The sequence below is a fragment of the Talpa occidentalis genome, unplaced genomic scaffold (genome assembly GCF_014898055.3).
Source record: "Talpa occidentalis isolate TD23 unplaced genomic scaffold, MPIMG_talOcc4v2.1 talOcc4.6, whole genome shotgun sequence".
NCBI lineage: Eukaryota > Metazoa > Chordata > Mammalia > Eulipotyphla > Talpidae > Talpa > Talpa occidentalis.
The window spans coordinates 81,072,129-81,098,190 of NW_023604972.1; the positions used below are offsets into that span (position 1 = coordinate 81,072,129).

Consider the following 26,062-nt stretch of genomic DNA (forward strand, 5'->3'; position numbering starts at 1 on the left):
GAACCAGTTCTAACATTCATTAAATGTTATGAAATGGAACAGTATAGACCCAGAGGCGTGGGATATGAGACAGTTAATGGAAAAATAGAAATGGAAAAACAACAGGATCACTCTTCTAAATAAAGCACAGGAAGGTTCATCAACACCAACAATTTTTTGCAACCTTTATGAATAAATACATCAGTGCAAATGAACACATGCATGCCCTGTAAAAACTTGGAAAGAGAAATCATGGTATAGCAACAACCTCGGAAGGATCTGAAAGTTAATTCCAAAGAGCAAAAGTATCCAGATCTACTGGGCTGGAATAAGTAGAAAAGGAAGCCACTTTGGAGATGTTATTTGTGAGATGCCAAAATAAATGTCTCACTTAAAATAATTCTGCTCTGCTCTGACACCATTTATGAAATCCCCTTATTACTCACCCTAAAAAAGCACTTAAGGCTCTGTCAATAGTGCCTTACTTCATGCTAGTTCCACTGAAAAGATGCCTTTTGCTGTGCCTTCCTCACTGGTGGACATGTTTTTCAGAGCTCAGCTTAAATATTAGATCCTCAGTGACACCTTCCATCTCTCTCTGGGAAAATTGCCTTTCTCTCCTCTGCACTCTGTGGGGTTCTGCAGTGTCAATGTTATCTTCTACTTACATGTAGACAGGTTTGCTTCCTCATTGGACTGAAGTTCCTTCAGAGTTAGACTTAGTTTCCTTGCTCCATCATTGCCCAGATTAGAGCTGGGGTGTAAACCAGAGGTGAGGAGGTGGGGGGAGGTGGGAGGATTCACCAGAGACAGGGTGGAGAGCAGAACAGGTGGATCTACTGAAATACACTGCTGAGGGGAGCAGTGGGCAAGACAGGAGAGATCTGCTGCGCCATGTGGGTCAGCTCCCTGGCCAGGGTTCTAACTCGTGCTGCAGTGATTGCCGATAGCGTCATAGTGCTGAGACTTAACCCCTTGTGCAACCAGGGAGGCCCCCAGCTAACTAGTTTTTGTGGAGAAAAGTAACACAGCCTGGATAAATTATGGTGAGCATATCTTGAAGGGAAGGGCAATACTGTGCGGGATCCTGTTTCACCAGCACCTAAAGGCATCTCATACAAACTCATGCTCAATAAACACACAAGCATGGCTGCTAGGTGGGAATGAAAAGAACAGCAATATGAAAGAAGGGACACAAAGGAAGGCTATAGGTGCTAAAAATGTCCACTTTCACAGATTCACTTGGTTAACTTGTGACGGGATTTGGTGTAGTGAAGTGGAAGGGCACCAGATCATCAGAGACCATGGGAGCTGAAGTTAGGTATTTGTAACTGGGTACCTTCTGAATCTCAGTTTCCTCATCTGCATCTTTCTGCCCACTGGGATTGTAAAGATTAAGCAAGAAAAAAGTATATGACATCACTATACAAAGTACTCTAGGTATGAAAAGCAATGTTTGTTTTGGTCTAATCAAAAAAACAGTGTAGGTAAAAAGCCACATGTTAGAAAAATAAACATCATATGCAAGGAAACTGAAGGCTGGTTTTAGCAATCTAGGTTGGCAAAATGACTACCAAAAATTCTGCAGTATTTTATCAACAACTTTGATGAAACAGATTACGGGCATATAACAAGCAAGTATTGATGCTAACAAAGGAAAACTATTGTTAGCTATTGTGTATTAAAACAACTGGCATAATATAAACAAGAAATGGTAGTTGAAGTTGTAAGCACATTATGACAAGCCTAAGGGAGATAAAACTTTTCTCAGCAAAAAGCATTTCATGATGCATTAGCTATACACTTTAAACTTTCCCTGATTAGCTTTCTTCTATTTGATGGCAAGTTGAATTTGCCAATTCTTGTCTTCTACTCAGAAGACAAGAAGATGCTGGCAGGAAAGTAAGAACAAGACAAGAAGGGACCAGGTGTAAGAAATGATTTTTTTTTTTAATCACAAAATACTAGAACTGAAAGCAACTTTACTACACCTACCCCAAAGATCATCACCTCTACAAATAAAGTATGACCAACATGGGATATTACAACTTTCTTTGCATTAAATAATTTGTTGTAGTACCTAAACACTACATTTCTCCAATGGTCCCTCCACTCAGCAATTTTTACTACCTTCTTGACTGGAAAATACTAGAGTTTGCAAGCTCTGAAATCCAATCCATTTATTTTACTCAAGAGGCAACCAAAGCCCAGAGAAATTGTAACTTGCTTAAGGTCACTTGCCCACTATTTACTAGTAGTGCTTAAACAACTTAAAATCCAAATATTCTGATTTCTAACCAATATTGGTGCTACAAATTCTAGCAAGAAGGATTGTTGAGTATTAATTTAGTTGGAAAGAAGGGACTAAGAGTATTGCCATGACACTGCACTTGCATAGCAAATACACGTTTACTTATGTTTATGTTTACTTTTGTTTAGGAGAGCTTCCCCAAGTTATCCTGTCATCTCACTGCCATTGCTAACACATTGTTTTTCCCACTACACTGTCCACATCCAGTAAAGTCACTTATCTCAGTAACCTTTAAGAAGTATCTGGATTGTTGCTTATAGTCTGTTGACAACAGCAACTCCAAAGACCATTATTTGTAAATGCATTTTAGCCTAGATTTTTACCTCTGCATTTATAATAAAGTGGTTGATTTCAAGACCAAAAACTTAATTTAGTCTGAGGAACAAAACAAGATTTATTTTAAGGAAAGAAAATAGGCAGTTATTGCCTTATTGCAGAAGACCTGCACAAAATTATCCTTTCTGAAACTGAAATTTGCAGATATTTTATCCTTTAAAATCTAGTAATAACATTTATCACAAATTATCTGCTGCTACATTTAGGTAATGGCTCATTTTTACTATTTATAGCCCACTTCTGGTAGATATTTAGTAAGCAGTATTCTCTTCTGAGATGGGGTTGGGAGTCAAGATATGGTCATAGAGGAGGCAAAATATTACTCACAGTTAGTTTTACAAGAATAATGCTCAATTTTTAAGTTTCTTTTACCTGTAATTAATGACTTATTTACATAAAATATACTGGAATTTAAATTAACTTCCTAGTTTTTCTTTTATGTTATAGTAATTTCCAACACAACACTGACCTCTACTGGGAACATCTATCTTTGTTGGATGGATGATGACTTGTGAAAATTCAGCCTAAACCAGATACTTTCTGGGGTTTTACAAGATCAGCAAATCCATTTCTCTGTGAAAAGGTAAGAATGAGGAACTTTCCAAAAGCAAAACCCTCATCATCTTTAAGCAATAACTGTGTTTAGTTATTGTACTTAATATTTTGATAAGTAGAAAATTTAAAGAAATTTACAAATGATGTCAGTGTTTTAAAGAGTTAAAAATGAAGTATTATAATCCAACCAGAGTAGACCATTTTAAGGGTTATATAGGTTATATTTAGAAAAGTCTTGAAACATTTTCTAAGTATCAAAAACCCTATGAACAAAAAAGAAATACCTAGGAGTAAAGTTAGCAAAGGAAGTGAAGAACCTGTACAATAAAAACTATATGACATTGTTAAAAGAAATAGAAGACACACAAAAAAGGAAAGGTGGTCTCTGCTCATGAATTGGAAGAATTAACATTGTTAAAATAGCCATCCTACCCAGAGCAATATATAGATTCAATGCAATCCCTATCAAGGCACCAATGGCATTCTTCAAAGAAATAGAACAAACATTACTGTAATTAATATGGAACCACAAAAGACCCAAAGTAGCAAAAAACAATCCTGACAAACAAAGAGGAAGAGTGGCTAGTATCACCTGCCCAGATTTCAGACTATACTACAAAGCTATGACAATCAAAACAGTATGGTACTGGAACAAAATCAGACACACAGACTGATGGGATTGAACTGAGAGCCCAGAAATAGGCAAGAAGAATGATTTCATTTGTTTTCCTCTGCCTCATAATGACCTCTTTATTCTCACGGTAGATTAGCCTGCACTGGTACATTTTAAAATCTCATTTAAGTAGCTTTCATTCACATATTTAAATCTTCAAAATATCTCCCTCATAATTTGCTTTTTAATAATTGAGTCTAACACAGCTCTGTTTAAAAATAATAGATACACAGAAATAGAAATCAGTAACTAGAGATAAAGTGGAATCATGGGCTCTAAGAAAAGTCTACGTTGGCATAATTATTTTTTAGCAGCAGTTTTGCTCTTTTGTACATTATCACTGAAATGCTTATTGCTAGGTCCTCTCAAAAGGTCAAAAGTCCTTAATGGAAACTGAGCAAAAGACTTCTTTATTCCCATGGTGGATTAGCCTACACTGATTAAAATAAAAGCACTTCAATTTTAAGTGTTAACTGTGGTTAACTTATTTATTATGAAAATAAAATGATCTTTAGTCCTGCTTTTTTTTTAATAAAGCTTTGTTTTACTAGAATATAAGAAGACTTTATTATTATTAAGAGAAATGCTGGCAGCGATTTATGTGAAATTTGTGGGGGTTGGAAGAGGAGAGAATAACATGTGTTATGTTCTCCAGAAGAGGCTCTATACATGTTCTCAGCTTTGATAGAGGAGTACCAAAAGAGGTATTATAAAATGAATAGACTTAGCCAAATACATATATAACTTTTGGTTTATGGAAAACAGTTTATTCTAGATCATCAAGTGAAGCAAACAATTCACTGAACAATTCTCTAAGGTAGACTTTGGAAAACTGTAAATAAATATTTGACTAAATCTTTGATTCACTAGGACATTATGAAATTTACATTAACTGAAACACCAAAATTCCATCAGGAGTTACTCATAAAAGTATACTGCTAAATTAATGAATACATCCACTCCAATCCCAGGTAATATATTTTTTCTACAAAATTTATACTTAGTTTCCTCTTCTGTACATACATAAGCAGTTCAGGAATATCAGCTCTCTCTATGTTTCCTATAAAGTGTAGAGAAATTCTATTCTACATATGGGATATCAGAATCAAGCTCCTGAATAATGCTAAGTCATGACCCAAATGTCTACTACATTTGCTACATCTAAATATGACTCACTGAAAGCAGATGAAGAAATACAACAGTGTGTGGATATAGTCAAACATAAATATTTGCTGTAGTACACTTTTTCTATGTAATACTCATTTGATGAGGTACCCAAGAACGAGACATTGATGGCCACAATTCCCATTCCTATTCACCGTTATACTGGAGGTCTCCAGAGCCATGAGGTTAAAAAAAAATTAAAGGAGGGAAAAAGGAATTGGGAGGATTGATCTAAGAATTTGTAAGTATATTGATCACTTCATAACAAGTTACCCCTAAATTAACTGACTTAAAACAACAAACATCATCATCTGCATGGGTCAGGAACCCAGATGGAGCTCAGTTGAATCTTCCAGCTGAAGGTCTCTCATATGCAGTTAGGATGTCAGTTAGGTTGCCTTCTTCTCAAGGCTCATCTAGGGGACAATACACTTCCAAGATCACTTACATGGCTGTTGGCTGGCCTCAGAAGGTCCATTTCCACCATCATTCAAATAGCTGTCAGCAGGTCTCAAGTACTTGCTGGCTACTGGGCACCCAGATGTTCCTTGTTTAGCCTCTCCATTAGGCAGTTCACAAGATGGCAGCTGGCTTTCCTCAGAAAAAGCCAGGAGAATGAGAAAAAGCAAGCAAGATGGAAGCAAGTATTTTTGTAATCTCATCTCAAAAATAATATACCATGATTTCCCATGAATTCTTGCCAGATTCTACTTATTAGAAGTGGCTCACTAGGGCCTCCCCGGGTGGTGCAGGCGGTTGAGCGCAGCGCTGTGAAGCTGTCTGCAGCCTCTGCAGCTGCGGTTCGATCCCGCCCAGCGAGGTCCCACATGGCACGGCAGACCTCTCCTCTCTCAACCGCTGCTCCCCTCAGCAGTTTATTTCAGTCCATCTGCCTGTTCTGTTCCCCGATCTGTCTCTGGTGAATCCTCTCACCCTCCTGCGCATCTGGCCTGTACCCTGATTCTTGTATAAATAAATAAATAAATCTTTAAAAAAAAAAAAAAAGAAGTGGCTCACTAGCTATAAGCCATACTCAAGAGATTTCACAAGGGTATAAATACCAGGAGGCAGGGGACTTTTAAATGCCACTGCAGAAATAAAAAGCCAAAACTGTCATTATTTAGTTCTTGTGTGATGAATACAGAAAATCCAGAAGCAGCACACTAGATGTTTCGAATAGGAAAGCCTAACAAAGTTGTCGGGTACAGAAATCAGTTTTACACTATATATAAACAACAATCCTTTACAAACACCAAAGCAGCAACTGAACAATAACTGCTGAGGTTAAGGGTAAATATCTTTACTTTTTTTGCATATATTTGAAAATTTTTATACTGACTTTTCTTTAAGTATCAAAAATTTTTTGTATACCTTTTTTTAAGTATACCTAGGAACAAAAAGATATGCAAACCTTCACAGAGAAACAGAATTTTTTTTCTCACTTATTCTAAATAAATGGAGGGACAAAACATGTTCGGGGACTGGAAGACTTAATATCTTAATATTATAAAGATAGCATTATCTCTGAATTGAGTTATAGATTCAGTACAACCCAAATCAAAGTTTCAAACTGTGCATGTGTGTGTGTGAATCTTCAGTCTGACTAGTTGATGTTAAAATATGCACAAAAATCTTCAGCCATATTACCCATCATACATACATCAACCACACTGACAACAATCCAAACTGCCAATAGCAAGTTTAGGTGAGGATGGTAAGCAAAAATAACTCATACACTACTGACAGGAGCACTAATTGGTACAATCACTTTGGAAAACTTTGTATTATCCACTCAATCAATTTCACATGCAGGTGGTAGTGATGCTTATAATCTCTCAAGTATATTAAACTTAAAAAAATGATCTTGAGGAAAAAAGAAAGGAAACAGCAAAATATATTTCCAAACATAAGCAATAGAGGGGACTTCTCTCCTAAAGTAAATTTTACCTTGGACAGCAAATAGAAAGTACTTATTCTTTGCGCTGAGCAGAACTCAAAGGTCTGGGAATAAATACTCAAAAACTAGTAGTTTCCCATAATTTCCATATTTGGAAGGTTAGGGGAGCATCAGCCAATAGGAATACTTCTATCCATTTTTAAATAAGCAACATCTGAGTCCATTTTAGGAGGCATTCTGCTACAAAAAGAACAGGGTCAGATCTCAAGTGCAAAGAAATATCAGTGCAAAGATAAGCGCAAGCCAATTAGTGTTACCCTTGGTTTGTTTTTGTTTTTTGTAATTACTCTCAGAAAAAGTCTTCCAGGTGCCCCATAATCTAAGTGGACCACTATTTGCAAAAGGGCATAGCAAAGCAAAAGAAATGGACAAAACACCTTCTCAAAAGCTAGCGGACAAATCCACTGTCACTTATTTTATTGTGACTTCCTAGGAGCTGGCTACTAGCAGGCCACTCATGGACAACTGTGGCCTATTTGCTATCTACAAATCACAGCAGAGAATTCCTTGACTACCTACAGCGTATAGCTCATATCACGAGACAGGCCCGAGGACACCTAGGCCACTGTTGACCTGATTACGTGGCTATCTCCATGGCAGTCTCAGGATAACTCTGCCTGTGATAACATCAAATACTCTGCTGACACAAATGTCTCTTGACATATGGTCACAATGTCCCCTTCCCTGTCCCTCGTAAAACTTCGAACCCCATTCCTATCCCACCCTCCAAACTTTATTCCTCATACCATCGTCACATGATCAGCTTTTACTAGCCTGTATGCTTTCAATAAATGGCACAAGAACGTCTGCTTCTGCTCAAACAGAGGCTTGCCTTGCAAACCTGCTCCACGGTAGTTGTGACCCTCAACATTCATGCAGCAAAGTGACAGCAAAGTTCCTGTTGCAACATTTTATCATACCAATGACTGACATGAGAACAATAGTCAGGCAATGCTGTTTAGAATTTTTTTTAATTTAATTTTTTTATTTTTAAACAATATTTGCTTCCTCCCACCCCCTTAGATTGAGTCCCCATAGAATTTCCTTCCCCAAGGCACCCGCACACCATCACCAGTCTCCCATGCTGCTCCCTCTCTCTCTCTGATCCCTCTCCCTCCTCCTCCCCTGCAATATGTCTCTGATATATGATTGTCTGTTTTTGCTTTGTTGTGTTTTGTACTGCTATTATTTTTTTTTTACACTGATGTCTTATTTGGTTCCCCTATATTCCTGTTATAGGTGAAACCATCCAATATTTTTCTTTTTCCTTCTGGCTTATTTCACTGAGCATAACTCCTTCTAGCTCCATCCATGTTGCTGCGAATGGCATATCTTTTTTGATTGCTGAATAATATTCCATTGTGTATATATACCACATTTTCTTGATCCAGTCATCTATTTTGGGCATTTGGGTTGTCTCCAGGTTTTACCTATTGTAAATAGTGCTGCAATAATAGCATTTTGAGGATGCCATCTGGCTTAAATGCCAAAAGAGAATCACCAGGTGCAGTATTAAAAAAAAAAGTATTTATTTACATTCCATTTACTTTCAAATGGATGAGGAGGCTGGGAAAATATCTTTATGAAGGAAGTAGCAGTAGTCTCATTTTACTTAACCCATTTGTATTTTCCATGAAACAAGATTTTCACTTAGAATCGCAGGTTTAAGGAACTGTATAAATTTATCCACTCTAATTTTCCATCTACAGCCAAGACTAACATTATACCACTGCAGGCAGATGAAAATCTATTCCACGCAAGGTAAACACCGACTAATATATATGTTTTAAAAGAACCAGCTTTAGTAAATCTGCCATACCATTTAACAAATCTGCAATAAAAGACAGTTATAATATAGGACATCAAAAATCTTTGTGCAACAATGACAAACAGAATTTACAAGAAGTCACAATTGGCTATTAAGTCAATAGCATCACAGTAACAGTACTCAGTGCCTTTCTTGTTCAAGTATATACACTATTATTAAGACCTGCTTGTAACAAAGACATCCATAACTAGGATGTACACTCAAGTATTTTATAAACACCATGAAAAACAACAAATAAATGAAAATACCTTTAAATTTTGTAACAATTACAAGCATGTTAACATTACCACTATCTGCTTGTCTCATAATTTTTAAGTAATTTGCACACTTAAAAACAGCAATGAGTTTTATAAAAATACTGAAATGGCTCGATATTTTTTGAAATCAGATAATCTTTATATTTCAGTAGTCTATTTCATGCGCTTCATTTTTCCATCATCATAATCCTTTCTTCTATTCACCCATTTATTCAAAACAGCCATAGCAGACATCTCTAATGGCTATAGAAGTATTACATTCGAAAACTTCTAGTTCTTTGAAATGGTTGGAAAGGATTTTTTAGCGCCCACATCAGCAGCTGTGGTTTTGGTTTCGGCTTTTCAGGAAACAGAAGTGCTTCACTTTCTGGCGTAGGAAATCGTTCTCGGTAGACTTCAGGATAAGATTTTTGAAACTAAAAAAAAAAAAAGATCCAAGGGCAGGAAAAAAAAAAAGATAAAAGCCAATAAAATAATGCTTTAAAAATCAGAGTTTCTGATCCCATATTTTCCTGTTTTAAAGTTTATGGCTTTCCATCAGAAAAGAGAACAGTTAAGAAAATAGATCATAATCAAATTCATTTCAATACAAATCCACTTTTTTTTTGTTAAATAGTTTGGTTCTAGTTTCTATAGATCTATAGGTGATCTTTACTATGACCTAATCTGTAAATAAACTTCTTTCAATCATATTTCTTAAAATTTCCCCCACTGCCAAATAACTCTGACTTAAAAAATAACTTGTATTTAACATAGAAAATTTTGTTCCAAATATATTTCACCATCTCCCTGCTTGTCCAACTCAGCCCCAACCTGTTCTGCTCAAATGGAAGAAAAAGCAACTTGGTACATATTACTTTATAAAAACCATTGAACTCTACTCCAGAGTTACTCTGAGTGAAGTATGATTGGGAATGTAGCACTCGGCTCTGTGTATAACCCAATTTTATATGCTATGATCAGGAATCAAGCAATGCAGACAGGATTCAGTCATTAAAAATAAGAAGCATTTACATGACCTTGGATCAATATTTTAAGACTGGTCAAAGTAAACCTATTTTTGAGTTGAAAACTCTTCTCAGTAACCCCACGTCATATTGCCTAGCAGGAACTAAAAACTTTTAGTAATGCCAGAGATAAGAAACCAATTTTATAATGGTTACCTAAAGCAAAGGTTTTATTAAATTCTAGACATTTTACATTTGTAAAGGTAGTCTGATTTACTCTTTCAAAAAGTCAAAACAATTTGTCCTCACTTGGCAGATGCTCTTCAAACTTAAAATAATTGCTTGCGTACATCATACCACATTATCAAAACAGGGAATAAATACTGGGGAACTGAGATGAAGAGTTCAATAATGGTAAAAGATCTACACTGGAGAATAAAGAGCTAGGAAAACTGGCATCCACTGTGTAAAACAACGAAATTCCTGGACATACAGACCAAATAATATACTTTCAAACCTGCTATGTCTCAAATGAGATTCATATGGAAACCTATTGAGGATAAATAGAAAAATAACCACCTAAGAGTAGAGAGAAGAAGAAATGACTTTTGAAGAATATCCTTTTTACCTGCTTCAATTTTTTCTTCTTCTCTTTGGTAGAGAGTTTGGTGTCTATTATGACTTCCTCCAACAAGGCTGCCAGTGGTTCCTGAGAGCCATATGCTCTTTGGTATTCAAACTCCTCTGGACTAATTTGTCGGCAAAATGATGGGGCAGATAAAGTAATATCCATATCAGCTCCTGGATATTTTATCTGAGGCAAAAGGATTAGTGGAGAAAGGGAAACGTGTATTTTCAAATAAATTATCAAAGTTAGTTCAGATCAAATACAATATATTCCTGGCAGGAATACCATAACATTCCTCACAACTTGACAAGGGAAAACTATATTGAAAAGTTTATCCATAATTTAAAAAAATCACTTAAAGCCAGTTTTAAATAAGAGATTTTACCTTTTAAACTTGAGTCATTTTAATAAACAAAAAACCATGTGCCCTCTTTTAATAAGATTGAAATTTACACATAAACTAAACATGTGGACAAAAAGAATTCAAAACAGTTACAATATTGAGCACACACTGTGAACTACCCAGGTGCCTTCCCACATCTGGAGAGTCTGACACTCCCTCCAAGGCTTTAGGATGACAGAGGCACCTACTTAGCTCAGATGTTATTTAGAGAGACGTACCCAACCATTTCCAAAAATGTTAGAAGCAAAAACAAAAAAAGAGCAGACGCTACACAGGGCAAGTGGGAGGAGGAGAACTAAGGAGAAAAAAAAGGTATCAACACCTGTGAACAAATGAGCATCCAATAAAAATACTTAATTTCAGAGTATAAGAGGTTCATCTCTTCAAAATTATAACACCTACTATTCTTCAGTGGATAAAATTTCTATTACATTCACTTCTCTTTTTTTTAAGATTTATTTATTTACACATACAAGAACTGGGGTACAGGCCAGAGGTGTGTGTGGGGGGGGGTGAGAGGATTCACCAGAGACAGAGTGGGGAACAGAACAGGCAGATTGACTGAAATACACTGCTGAGGGGAGCAGTGGGTGAGTCAGGAAAGGTCTGCTGTGCCATGTGGGTAGCTCCCAGGCCAGGGATCGAACTCATGTTGCAGTGGCTGTGGATAGCTTCATAGGTTGTGTCTTACCCCCTTGCACCACCAGGGAGGCCCTCACTTCTTTTTTTAAAAAATTGTTTCCAGAAGGCACAGTTTAAACTAAATATGTTACCAAGAGGGGAGATTACACCAAGTACACTCTATGCCTTAATATGAGTTTACCAGGTCAGTGAGAAACAACCCAGAGACACAGGCCAGAAACAAAAGGGAAAGAGAAATACACAGGACACCTCCTTTTTTATTTGAAGGAGATGAGAGAAAACAGGAAAGGACCAGAATAAAGGGTAAGGCTCAGGTAATGTGTGACAGCCAGAAGCCAAAGACATGAGAAAAATAGATAGCTACGGGCTGCCTCCCATAACTTACCTAGCCCAGCTTCAGCCCAGAAACAGCCCCAAAACAAGTCACTAGAACTGTTTACTCCCAGAGAAGCTCTGCCCTACATGTGATAGGCTGAGAGCCTGCATGAGAGAACAACCATGTACAGGTGCCATAAAACTAACAATTATTTGGCTATTCTACTGAGTACTTCTAAGTAAAAAAAATAATTGGACAATCAGTGGTGGAGAGTTGCTGATTTTATTCAGTCATCACAGTGCCTCTTCACGAGCTCATGTCACCCTGCATCAATCATCATAGCTCAGGCTTCTGTTCTTCACCTGAACACAAAGCCTGCAGGACTACAGTGCAGATGCTATACAGGACACGCACGCCTGTGGAGTGTGCAAACACAAACTGCATGAGTGTGCAAGCAACATAGTTACTGCTATCACTTTTCCTTGCAGAAGTTCATACAAGTATTTACTTTCTTTTTAATTTTTTAAGAAAGTTTGGCTTGTAAAAATATCAAGGCAATGGTACATATGTGTGTTTAATGATAAGACTCAAAGTAGGCAAAGATGCAATGAAATGCACATTTTCTTAAACCAATGATAGGAATATAAACTGGAACAATCATTCTAGAGGGAAGTTTGGCAACATGCAGCCAATACTTAAAATACATTCATTATGCAGTATAAAAAGGAGGTGTCCTGTTTTTGATCATGTGTTACAGATGCTAGGAATTTATTCTTAAAAAAACATGGAAAAGGGCCTCCCTGGTGGAGCAAGGGATTAAGCACCACACTGTGAAGCAATCCGAAGCCTCTGTAGCACAAGTTCAACCCCAGCCGGCCTGGGAGAAACACACATGGCGAGGCAGACCTCTCCTGTCTCACCTGCTGCTCCCCTCGGCAGTGTATTTTGGTCAATCTGCCTGTTCTGCTCCCCACTCTGTCTCCGATGGATCCTCTCACGCCCTCGCATCTCTGGCCTGTACCCCAGCTCTTGTATGCATAAATAAATAAATCTTTAAAAAAAAAAAAAACAAACATGGAAAAGACCTAAATATAAATCAAAAAAATTTTCAAAAAGTCATAATATATTCATACATTGCCAATAATAACAGTGATGATAATAATTACCAACTGAGGGCTCGCTATGTAATAAACATTATTTTAAGTACTTTACAATTTGTAAGCCATTCAATCTCCAAAATAACCCCAGAAGGATGATATAAATATCCCGTTTTCACAGATGCAAAAAGAGAGAAGGTAAGCAGAGGTGGAAGCAGAGAGACATTAAATAACATACCCCAGGTATCAGTGCTGACAAAGGGCATTTAGATCCAGGTCTGTGCTCTTGGCTGCTCTAGGGTCAACTAAGAATATTTAATGATGTGGAAATTTTTGTTGTATTGTTAAGAGAAAGTTATCAAAGAGAGACAGACAGAAGAGGAGGAAGAAGGGAAGGAAGGAGAGAAACACCTCAAAGACTGTAATACTGACAACATATTGCCTACAGTTCCTAAGTCCTTTAATATATTAAGTTAGTGACAAAAAATAGAGGAAATTTTTAATTTTTAAACTGTATACTGGAAACAGTTCAAGAGTTATTTACTTTAATAATACTTTGGGAGGTAGGAGTAAACTGGTCCTTTATTGTGGAGCCTCAAAAAGCACTTTAGGGAAGAGAGGTCCAATTATTCAGATATCTGGAGCCAAGCAAACTTGCCAGCCTTTTCCAAAAGTTTCTGTTCCCACAGGCTAACAAAGTCCACTTTTGGGCCCACATGGTAATAGATTACATTTCTTTTGCATTGCTTTAACATAACATTAACAATGAAACAATAATAGCTAGTTTTCAGAGAGTGCCTGCCATGTTCAGATGTTTTGCAAGGGTTGTATATAGTATGGTATTCTACCTTCTTAACAATATCATAGAGCAGGAATGGCCCATTTTAATACTTGCAAAACTAAAATCCAGAGAGCTTTAGGTGCTTGCCCAAAGCCACACAACCAGGAAAGAGCAGAGCCAGGAGTGTGGTCGAGGTCTTTATGGTCTAAAGCCATGTTCTCTGACCACGCTCTGTTTTGTAGAGGCAGTACAGTGCAGTAGTTTAAGAGCAATGTTTCTGGAAATAGACTGCATCAGTTTAAATCTTGGCTCTGTGGCTTTGGACAAGTTAACTTAGGTTTTCTCTGCATTAGAGCTTTTTCATATAAGAAACCACTAGGCTATTATGAATCACTGGGCTGCTCATGTATTAAGCATAAATGATTTCCATCAGAAAGTATATGTAAATTTTAAACTAATTCATTTAAGACATTTGCAATCAAAAGTATGCAGTTGGACATAACAAACCCACATAGACATTACATAAATGTGCAATGATAACACAAACAAATATGGTGCTTACTAGGTGCCAAGCCATGCTGTGGACACTTTGTACATATTACTGCACTTAATCCTTATTTAACAAAAACATCTTAAGTAGCCTACCATGCTTGCATGACTTTCCCCCAGCAATGTTATAAAACTGATAATACCCTCCTTTACCTGGACCCTTCGTAGATGAGCCACACGCTCTTCTATGGAGGTCTGCAAAGCCACAGGTACTTTCAGAATCTCCTGGTAATTGTCCATCAGAAACGTCACCAACCTAGCAGCTAATAACTCATCCAAGTCCACTTCGTCCTTGGAGCACAAGATGCAACGGGAAAATGTCTGAACCATCTAAAAGGGGTGAGGGGATTTTAAAATAAACACAGATGAGCTGCTTCTTCATATTCTGAGCTGAATGCAATCCAATTTGCAAACAGCAAAAAAGCAAATTTGACTAATTAGTGAGAAATGTCCCACAACACAGGGTGCACATTCAACCTAGCATCTGGACACACCTGTCACTTCAGATGGGCTGACCTTCTCATCACCCAGCATTAAAAGAAGGTGCATTTCATCTCACAGAGACATAGCAGAGATACTTGTCTGTGCAGCTTTTATTTTTTTATTTTTTTATTTAAATTTTATTTTTATATTCCCCATATAATTACAATCCCCTTATTTTGACCCCAACCCCTCCTTTCCCCGCGCCCCCCACACCCCATAAAGTGTCTCTGGTTCATAGTTGTTTGTTGATTTTGATATTTTCTTTCTTATAGTTATTCTTTTTCCTGGTCCCTTATTTAAGTTTTCTAGATTCCTGCTATGAGTGAGACCATCTGGTATTTTTCTTTTTCTTTCTGGCTTATTTCGCTGAGCATGATCCCTTCCAGCTCCATCCATGTTGCTGCAAATTGCATGTGGTTATCTTTTTTGAATGCTGAGTAATATTCCATGGTGTATATGTACCACATCTTCTTATCCAGTCATCTATTTTGGGGCATTTGGGCTGTTTCCAAAGCTTAGCTATCTATGCAGCTTTTAAAAGTACCTCCTTTTACAGAACAAATTGATAAATGTGTAAAGGGGGTTGTATACACACACACACACACACAAATATGTACATACACACACAAAAAATTCTGAAAATTATTATCACCACCATGACATGGATCATGCAGCACTTTTAAGTTCAAAGTTCTTTATAGCTATTTAGTCTAATAAAATCCTGATTTCATTATTATTTAAAATCTGCTAGCAGTTTGTGTACCTCTAGCATATTTTTTCCTAGGAAAAGTTTTTATCTAGGACTTTGGATGTATATTTGACAATCACCTTCAAACAAGCCTTGAGATTTTACAAGACATGCATTAAATGATGAATAAGATTCTCTTTATAGTACATAGAAATATAAAATGTTACAGCAGCTGCTTCCATACACTTCATATTAACTAAACCATCCTTAATGCCATCCTCTGAATGAACTTCCCCCTATCCCCACGTAAGCATAAAATCATGTAATTCTGTTTCATAAGACTGGATTTCATCAATATACTGCAAAAGACATATGGAGAGACACACAGCCAGAGATTCTTAACTGGAAACTATGGACTCCAGAGAATCTGTGAATGACTTAAAATTGTATGCAAAATCTTACACATGCATTTTTCTGGGAAATAGGCACAAAGTTTTCTTCAATTGTCCACAAAGGTACATTAGCCCTTCTACCCATCCAAAATAAGGTCAAGAAATACTCCACTGGGTACTGAGTGCTCCCTGACCTTACCCCACACATCCTCTGGACCATCAGATCCTCAGGGATACACAGTGGTTCACCAGAGCATGGAAAGGATGTATATTCTAATGAGCATCAATTTTGCTCTAAAACTTTTTTCAGGAAAATTAAGAAATTTTGCTAGTAATTCTAGATATAATTTCTATTATAAAACACATAAAGGCATTACAAAGTAGAATTCAAAATTAGCATGTTTTTAAGCAAAATTGAGAATATTGAAGAAATACTCATGGACCCTTAGACCATGCCCTGAGAAACACAAGTTTTCTCTCTCTTCCCAAGTGTTCTAGCGCAAGTTTGTATTTTACTTCTTTAACCCACAATATTTTCTAATCTCTCTGATTGATTATAGTAACAAAGGTTTTGCAGTCCTTTTTGTCCTGAAGAAGAGAATGTTGTTCTTCAAAGCCCATTTATCCTTCCTGTCTCGCCTTTCTTCTCTTTGTGTTGCCAGTAGGCAGGATGCAGCAGGTAACTCTACACTCAGAGTCTGCCCTTATGTTCTTAAGACACTAAGACCAAAAGCACAATATCCATCTGGGTAGAAGGAAGTCATGGTTCTTCAAGCAAGTCTGCCTTGTACTCTCCTCTGTTGTCCTACCTAGTAAACTTTACTCAGGGGAATTTTCTTCCAAAAACAAGTCATGTTAGATGTTAGGTATCAACCAACCAGTGTTCGGGTGCCAAAGCCGTCACACAATGGTGGCATCTCCTTATTTAAGCAGATCCTTGCCATCATCCGCATCAACAGCTGTAACTTTCTCCTATTTTCTGGTGGCAGAAGGAGGCAGCAAATCTGAAATGCTTCAATGGCCATTTTCTCTTTCTGTAACAAACCTATTTAGAAAAAGTTTTAATTTTTTTGAAACTTACAGCTCACTGTTATGTTCACATTTTCAAAATATGTATTTACTGAAACTACATAAACACATTCACATATTCAACTATACTGAGCCGAATGATAACAGATTCACTGTCACTCATAAACCAGCATAAAAAATAGAAACAAACGGGCCTCCCCTGGTGGCGCAGCAGTTGAACGTTGGGCTGCGAAGCTGCCTGCAGCCTCTGCAGCTCAGGTTCGATCCCCGGCCGCCAGCGAGGGTCCCACATGGCGCGCAGACCTCTCCTGCCGTGCCCGCTGCTCCCCTCAGCAGTGTACTTCTGTCCTGCCTGTTTTGCTCCCCACTCTGGCTCTGGTGAATCCTCTCACCCTCCCGCACTTCTGACTGTACCCAGTGCATGTATAAATAAATAAATAAATCTTTAAAAATAAAGCCATTACCCCCTCACATACAACAGATAGCATTCTTTAAGCATTCTTTTCCACTAAACCAAGAACATTCTGGTTAAGTCTAATCTAACCCTTAACACAAACAGTGTTAACAGGTCCAAGACAGTATGAACAAGAATACAAGTATGCTGTCACTCCCTGAATTCTCCTTTTATTATTTCTTCTTGATTAGCATGGTCATCACCTTGTATGACTCTCATAGACTTAATAATAGGACTAATGCTCCTCGAGTCAGTCTACTGCCAAATGGCTTCATTTATTCCTAAATATATCTGTCAAATAACCCTTCTTTATACTTAAGTTACATTTCCTATCTAAGTGTGCTAATTCACTCAGGTTACATGCCATCCTTCATCGCCAGTATGATTTTGGTAAAAAAAAAGTAGGATATTCTAAGGTTGTGCCCTCTTCAATCCTATTTGTCTCTGGACATAACCTATATTTAAATGTCTCTAAAGAGATAAAACTACTTTTACTAGTTTATTTGTTCTATATTTAATCTTTACAAGATTGTCTCTAGCTTAGTGACAAAAACCATCTTTCATAGTCAAATATTAGCTGATCATGAATGATATACCAGGAAATGTGTTAGTCCTGGGAATACAAGGATATACCAGGTCTTCATTTGAAGAGCTAATGCACTATGACAAAGATAGACTCATTACAATAACAAAAAAATGGCAAAAAGTGAGAAGTGCTACAAGAGAGATCTACAAGTGGCATATTAGTGGAAATGTAAGTCACTGTGAAAGCCGTGAGGATGAAGGTGAGCACAAGGACTTATTGGTAAAAGTAAAAGGTCAGCAGAGATGAGATATGAGACTGCCCTGAATGCCAACTAAGGAGTTTGAGTTTAATAATAAACCACTGCTGATTGTGAACAAATTTAATAAATCTGTGTTTTATATTAACCATCAGTTCATTCCTTCTGTAGCTCAGGAGAGTTCCCTTTACCCCCATCTGTTTGAAATACTCTATAATCTTTGTAAATGATATACCATTTGGTTCCATATTTTCTTTATCCCCTTCCAAGTCTAGCTAGATTACAGATTTAAGTTTATGATTATGAAATAAATTTTTAAAAATTTTGAAAATACACATGAAGATATACAGTTGAACTCAAGATATCTTCAAGTACTGTTCAGATTCTTCAAGATCATAAACTATACCTGATTTTTTTAAATTAATTTATTTTTTTCATAAAATTTTTTTAGATTTATTTATTTATTTATACAAGTACTGGGCACTGTCAGAAGCGTGGGGGGGTGAGAGAATTCACCTGTTAACACTGTTTGTGTTAAGGGTTAGATTAGAATTCATTTTTTTGTTATTATAATGAGTCTATCTTTGTCATAGTGCATTAGCTCTTCAAATGAAGAGCCAGAGTGGGGAACAGAATAGACAGAAGGACAGAAGGGGAGCAGTGTGGGGGCAGCAGGAGAGGTCTGCGCGCCATGTGGGAACCTCGCCAGCGGCCGGGGATCGAACCAGCACTGCAGAGGATGCAGGCAGCTTCACAGCCCACCACTCAACCGCTGAGCCACCGGGGAGGCCCAAACGATAACTGATTTTTAAAGAGATGCTACTTTTTTTTACATTCCACTTTAAGAACTTCTGAAAGGTATTAGTATTCTATTCTCACTTTATAACCAAAGAGTTTCAATGTTGTAATTATTGTTATTTTTCATTTTACCAAAAAAGCTAAAACTAGCTTTCTCATCTTTCATCACTTCTATGATCTCATTATGAAAATACTAAATATTCCTTCTCTTCAGAAAATGACAAAGGTCTTCTGCAGTCCAAAATGAATCCATTCTTTGCATTTCAGAATGATATAATAGTACTTATCAATTATACTTTACAAAGGTCTATTGCAAGTAATTTTACATTAAAAAAAAATACTTCCTATCATTTCAGAGAAGAAATGGCTAGATAACAATATTCTCTTAATTTATGCAATGTAATTTTTTGTATTTTTCAAAACAAAGATACATAGAAGGAAAATGAACATTACCCATTGTTTAAAGTTTCATATTTTCATATTTCTAAGTATGATAGGCATTACTGCCATTTATCAATGAAAAACCTGGAATCCAGAAAGGCAAAGCAATTTATCAAACCAAGAACAACTAGGTCAAGGTATGTTAGCTTAGTGATGTTTCCACTGCTGAAATAAGACTAAAATAATGAAAAAACAATATGCAATCCAACAATTAACTTAAGCAACTTACCCTGAGACTTTCTATTATCAGGGAAATTCTTTGTTTATTTAGCTAGAGAAAGGGTACATTAATAACTTAATACTCAGAAATCCTATTATCTCAGAGAAATTTAATACTCAGGATATAATATGAATAAATCAAAGTCAATGGAAATGTATAAAGTGCTACCATATTCGAAGCTAGGGGACATTTTGGCCATGATGACCACCTGGCAGGTTCAGAATTGTTAAGTGCTTTGTGTGACACCTATCTCTGTCATCCTCTTTCCCATGCCCCAATGGTTACATCAGATTTCTATTTTAAAATCTCCTAGAAACACAAATTTTCATTTTTGCAAAGTAGACCTCGTCATTCTACAAACCCATGCAATGTTAGCAATGGGCTAGTCTTTATGGAAGCTCAAAAAGAAGAGAAATACAGACTTTTGAGATGGTCCAAACTTCCAGAAAGATCAATGTCTGTTCAGCCAGAGAATAAGAAATTCAAGAACGATTCACTATAATTTTCAAACCAAGAGAATAAAAAAAAAATCAGTTTCACTTTCACTGAGAGCAGGTATAAAAAGGAAAAGGTCTATACTAAACTTACAGGATTCAAACAATACATCTACTTACGAGAATTCCGTGCCTAAAGGAAGACACAGCAACTAGGAAAAGAGGGACAAGTATATTTCTCCAGAGGAAAGGAAAACTAGTCACCTTTGTGATTTGTTTAAAAGTAGGTATTCACCCATGCACAAGATAATGTCCTTTCCTACATGGGAGGTCCCAAAACTACTATTAGCATTTTTATAACTTCTCTTTAATCTTTTACCTACCCTAATATTGGATAAATATCAACTGCATTTGAAATTTGCATTTTGTACATTTAATTCTCTAATCCAGTGTGAGAAGGACTTAAACTTTCCCCCAATTATCCTAGTAGATAATGGTATACTTAGAGTTTATGAATTTAGTTATAGCCAAAATTTTAATTTTTAAGGAGCATCTACTCTACTTTATTCTAACAATTTTGAAAGAATAGCACTCATGCTATCTGGAAATAATTCAACATCCTTACTTGACCCACCTATGCCTTCAAAAGCTCCAGCCATAAGCACTGGGCCCTGAGAGCACAGGGCACAGATATCAAGAACTTTCGACTGGGCCTCCCTGGTGGCACAAGGGGTTAAGCACAACACTATGAAGCTGTCCGCATCCTCTGCAGCACAAGTTCAATGCCTGGCCAGAGAAAAACTCACATGGCGTGGCAGACCTCTCTCCTGTCTCATCCTGCTCCCCTCAACAGTGTATTTCAGTCAATCTGCCTGTTTTGTTCCCCACTCTGTCTCTGGTGAACCCTCTCACCCCACACACCTCTGGCCTGTACCCCAGTTCTTAGATGTATAAATAAACAAATCTTTTTAAAAAAAAAAAAAAAGAGCTTTCAGCTAACTTGGTTAAGAGCACCTGGTCACATGCACCAAGTGGGCACCCTCTGAAAAAAAGAACAGCGTTCCCTTATAAATGACAATGGGATAAGCCAAAGATTAGCTGAAGAATATAAGGGCAGAAAGGTAAAGAGGCAAAGACAGCACACAGCTCCACAAGATCTCCTAGAAATCACTGGACAAAAGAACCAAAGAATGGAAACTCTAACTTTATGGATATTTCTAGGTTCAATGACATAGGAGGAGATCTCAACCCACTGCATTAGATGATCCAGGATACAGTCAGCCTAGTGAATTTCAATGGCAATTTCTAAACATAATACTTAGGAGGAAGGAATTCAAAAATTTATTATCCTAGTCTTTCAGCTTACCAAAAAAAATAAACCAGGAGTTGCAAGCTCAGCTGCCTAAAAGAGCAGACAAATGGAAGAAATGAACAAAAGGGATCAAAATCAAATGAACTTAACTTCAGCATCTGAGTAGAAATGGGGAGTATTGGCAAAATGGCAAATTGGAGCTCATGTCCCCAAAACACTTGCAGCAGCTTCTTACACTGAAAATTCAAGCCCAGGACTGCCAAATCTTCAAACTTTTCACAAGCCAAAAATATTCTTATATGAATCTCTTATTCTTAGTTTGATAATTAATTAAATTCCTTCTTTAAAACACACAAGTCAAATTATATGCATTTATATGCCAGATTTGGCCTATAAGTCACCAGCATGGGAATCTCAGGTTGTAACATTATACAACACAAAAAACATCCAATTTTCTGAAACACTATTCCCTTCTGCCATGTCATTCTGTGCTCCCTATCTGACTCTTCATTTTCCCCAATGTGCCGAATTACTGCGTGCTACACAGCCAATGGATTCTAGATGCACATGGAGTGTAAATAAAGGATACTGTCCTATTCAGGAGTCAGCTGAACTCTAATCTTTTTTTTTTAAGATTTATTTATTTATGTATACAAGAACCGGGGTACAGGCCAGATTGCAGGAGGGTAAGAGGATTCACCAGAGACAGAGCAGGGAACAAAACAGACAGACTGACTGAAATACACTGCTGAGGAGAGCAGCGGGCGAGACAGGAGAGATCTGCCGCACCATGTGGGAATCTCGCCAGCTGGCGGGGCTCGAACTTGTGCTGCAGAGGCTATGGACAGCTTCACAGGGCTGTGCTCAACTGCCTGTGCTACCAGGGGAGGTTCTGAACTCTAATCTTAATATAAGGAACTACAACTGGAAATGAAGATTAATACTATAGATAGTTAGGTTATTAAATCAGACTGCTGAGACTAATTAAATTCTTTTTTAAATTTAAGTAAAGAATAAGTTTTCCATGTCCTAAATATAAATTTTTATTCAGGTTTAAAAAGAACTCTTAGATGTTCTGTTTCATGTATCAATAATAATAACTGCTCTCAGGATCACAGTTTGGGCATCAAGGTAGCATTCTTTCAATGCTAGAAGTGAAGGAATAAACCTCAAAAGAAGTTTTAACTAAAATCATTAACTAAACTAAAAATCATTTCCATTGAAAATGTTATGGAATTTCTAGGCTCCACGAAGTATGCTGATTACCTACTTCAAAGTATTTTATGTAATGGAATCCTATTCCAATCAAAGTAAGTAACAAAATTTCAGAAGTAAGTCAACCTTACTGAGATTCAACCTATGTATAGAATTTTAGACTATTTTCTTCTTTCATTACATAAAGATCTTTTTAAAAGTGGTTTTCAACACAGGGTGTCTCAAGTATATTCGCATGAAAAGGAACAGAGGAGGTAAAGTTAATGTATCATGGGCATGCACATCTATTCTTGCTGAGAGCAAAGTGCAAGTCTCCATTCTTCCCAAATCCTTTCACATACAAAACCTCTATAGAGGGATGTCAGCGTGGATAACTCCAACATCAATTTGGAAGCAGTTTTAATTCTAAAATGTTCACAAAATAAACAACTGTAGTGTTATAGATCAGGGACATTCTATGTATAACTGGTTCATATTGGGTTCTTGTTTTTTTTTTACCTCTAAGTTCTTTTATTTCCAAACCAGATAATTTTACTATATAACATTATGAAAATGCAAAGTGAGAAGAAAATCAAAGAAGTGATTTTTTAATCTAGTCTTCAGAACTCTTATTTTACTAGTGGCATCAAGTTAATAAGTGACTGTAATGGGAATCTACTCCATTAGTCTACATGCATATTAAACAACAAGTATTTATCATTTAGCGTGATATTCGTAAATATAAAAACCCTCAATCCTCCGTGGTTGAAAACAAAATACCAAGAAGACCCAGTGATAATAGATCTAAATGCCTTCATCTGTTCCCAATAATGGTCTCTCTAAAAACAAACTCACTTTTATACACACAATTATTGGATTTTATTTCTTATTATCAGAGAATCTACAAAAAATTTTAAAATCCATAGTATTGTGCTATGTGATCAGGTAAGTTATTTACATATTACTGAAACATTTTTGTTAGGATACTATGGCAGCATTCATTTTTCCAAAAAGAAATTAAGATAGAGACAAGAAAGGGGAAAGAATGCTATAAAGCCAATACTCAAAAAAAAAAACAATGTTAATACCAAAATTTACATAACATATGATATCCACAGAACAATTTAATGTTTAAAGCAAGTTTTTTGACAAGAAAATGATACTACACATTGAACAATCATAACAGCAACAGGAAAATCTGATTTCCAAAAAAAAAGGAATAACAGAAAGACCTATAGTAAAATGCTGATTTCTTTTTACCATGTTTCTTTGACAGTGTAAATTCTGCATTAGTGTAATACAGTGTAATACACTGTATCAGTGTAAATTCTGTATGGCTTGGCTCTCTTACCTGGTGTACCCTCCTCACCAGCAAAACCCTCTGCATTTCTTAAACAGCAACCGAAAATCTGATGCCTAGAGGTAAAGCAAGTCTTTTCACCCTAACTGTTCAGCAAGGAGCCAGATTAAAAAAGGTGTAACAATGAGTACCCAGTCTTTGCATCTCTGCAGCCAATTCTTTAGAAAGGATGAGATTAAATGCTGCATTTCCTTTCTCCAGCATAAGCAAAGATTTAGGTCAGGACAGTTCAGAACTAGAAGCCCCTCCTATCAAGAATAATTACATCTTTAATGCCAATGATTTACTATTCCTACCTATATATACAAAATTCAAATTGGTGTTTATTGGAATAGCTCTCACAGAGTAAAATCTGTCCAACTGCTTCCTGGGTTCAAATTCTCACTTTGGTTATCTAATAAACCCACTGTGGAACTATCATTGAGACTTTATTTCCACTTAACACATTCTTAGACAACAAATAGTACTACAAAAACTTGTTTTTTTTTTTTTTTTTTTTTTTTTTTTTCACAAAAAGAGGTTAACTTCTAAATGAAAAACTTACATATTTCAATGGTTCAGGAAGTCACATCCAGAGTGGCAGATTTACTCATAATCAGTAAATGGCAAATTTACATTTTTCTACTATTTTGTACAAATGGCATATATTACTCTTTCTTAAAAAATAAAAACTCTTGGGCCTCCCTGGTGGCGCAGGTGGTTGAGCACCGCACTGTGAAGCTGTCCACAGCCTCTGCAGTGCGGGTTCAATCCGGGCTGGCCTGCGAGTATCCCACATGGCTCAGCAGACCTCTCGGTCTAGCCCGCTACTCCCCTCAGCAGTGTGTTTCGTCAGTCTGCCTGTTCTGTTCCCCACTCTGTCTCTGGTGAATCTTCTCACCCTCCCGCGCATCTGGCCTGTACCCCAGCACTTGTATAAATAAAATAAATCTTTTTAAAAAATAAAAAAATAAATAAAAACTCTTGGTCCTTGCTTTGAGCTTCATAATACAGGTTGACCATCTTCCTTTCCTCCTTCACAGAGCAGAACTCCAACTAGGCAAGCACCTGATAAGTTTTTATTTTCAAAAATGCTATGAGCTTTGGCTAATGAAATTCTCAAGACAGTGAAATGACATGATTCCATATCAATAATGCAGATACATGCTCATTGTAATTCAACTTACCTAATACACTGACAAAGGCATCAAAAAGATGAAATGTAAGCAGAGGTTCTTTCAAATGACCATAGTAATCTGCTATTGTTCTAAAGACATCTTTCTCAAATCCTAAGTACATAGGCTGTTTCAAATCAGAACAATTAGGCCCTGTTTTAAAAAAAGAGAGAGAAACATTAACAGGGTAAATCACTTCCAAGTATTAGTCTCCCCATATGTAGGGTAGTCAAAAATATTTTCCTAGGAAAAACACAATATACATTTGTTTGCACAACCAACACAGTCAATTTAATACAAATAGTTAAATTGAAAGCTATTATAAAACAATGAGGAAGATCAGTGGCTGACTACCATTTAAAAAGAAGAAGCCCACTCTCTTTTATGTCCTAACAGGCATTTTCATAAAATATAAACAATGACAGTTTTTTTTGAAATAGTATTTTCCTAGTGTCACTAGATAGTTGACCAAGAAAACCATTATCTCACATACTAACAGATAAGTTATAAAGTTTTACTGTTAAAAGTTTCATTATTTTGTCATTACTATAAAATTTTAGAGTAAGAGTTAAGTGAAATAATTTCTGCAACGATTTCAGAATAATAAGAATTTTGTACTCTTTTTTCTTAAAAGGAGATTTAACATTTTATCTTATTTTTGTTCTGATTATAAAACTATATTTTATCAAGCCGTCATAGTGCAAAGACAGAATAAGTATAAAACGCCTGAAACAGCCTGGTGCCAGCCATATCCTATGCCAAAAGCAAGAAAAAGATCCACTTGTATTTGGCAACAAAGAACAAGAAACACTTAGTAGTTCTCCACAGAACTGGTAGCAAATGCCGCCCCCCAACCCCCGTGCCCCCCACCACAATACACACACAGACCACAGATTCA

At 36.7% G+C, this 26,062-nt stretch overlaps 1 protein-coding gene across 2 annotated transcripts in view; it reads right to left on the reverse strand.

The window, feature by feature from the left end:
• Nucleotides 1–8,010: 8,010 nt before the first annotated feature.
• Nucleotides 8,011–26,062, reverse strand: part of DEPDC1B (DEP domain containing 1B) — a 59,633-nt gene continuing 41,581 nt past the window's right edge. The window contains exons 7-11 of one of the 2 annotated variants that reach the window (XM_037529414.2): nucleotides 25,177–25,317; nucleotides 16,865–17,031; nucleotides 14,577–14,753; nucleotides 10,636–10,821; nucleotides 8,011–9,476 (exon numbers count right to left, since the gene is read on the reverse strand). In XM_037529414.2, the coding sequence (XP_037385311.1) occupies nucleotides 9,315–9,476; nucleotides 10,636–10,821; nucleotides 14,577–14,753; nucleotides 16,865–17,031; nucleotides 25,177–25,317 (833 nt within the window). In that variant the 3' untranslated portion in view covers nucleotides 8,011–9,314. The remainder of the gene's footprint in view (nucleotides 9,477–10,635; nucleotides 10,822–14,576; nucleotides 14,754–16,864; nucleotides 17,032–25,176; nucleotides 25,318–26,062) is intronic. The other variant, XM_054687940.1, reaches the window with a different exon arrangement.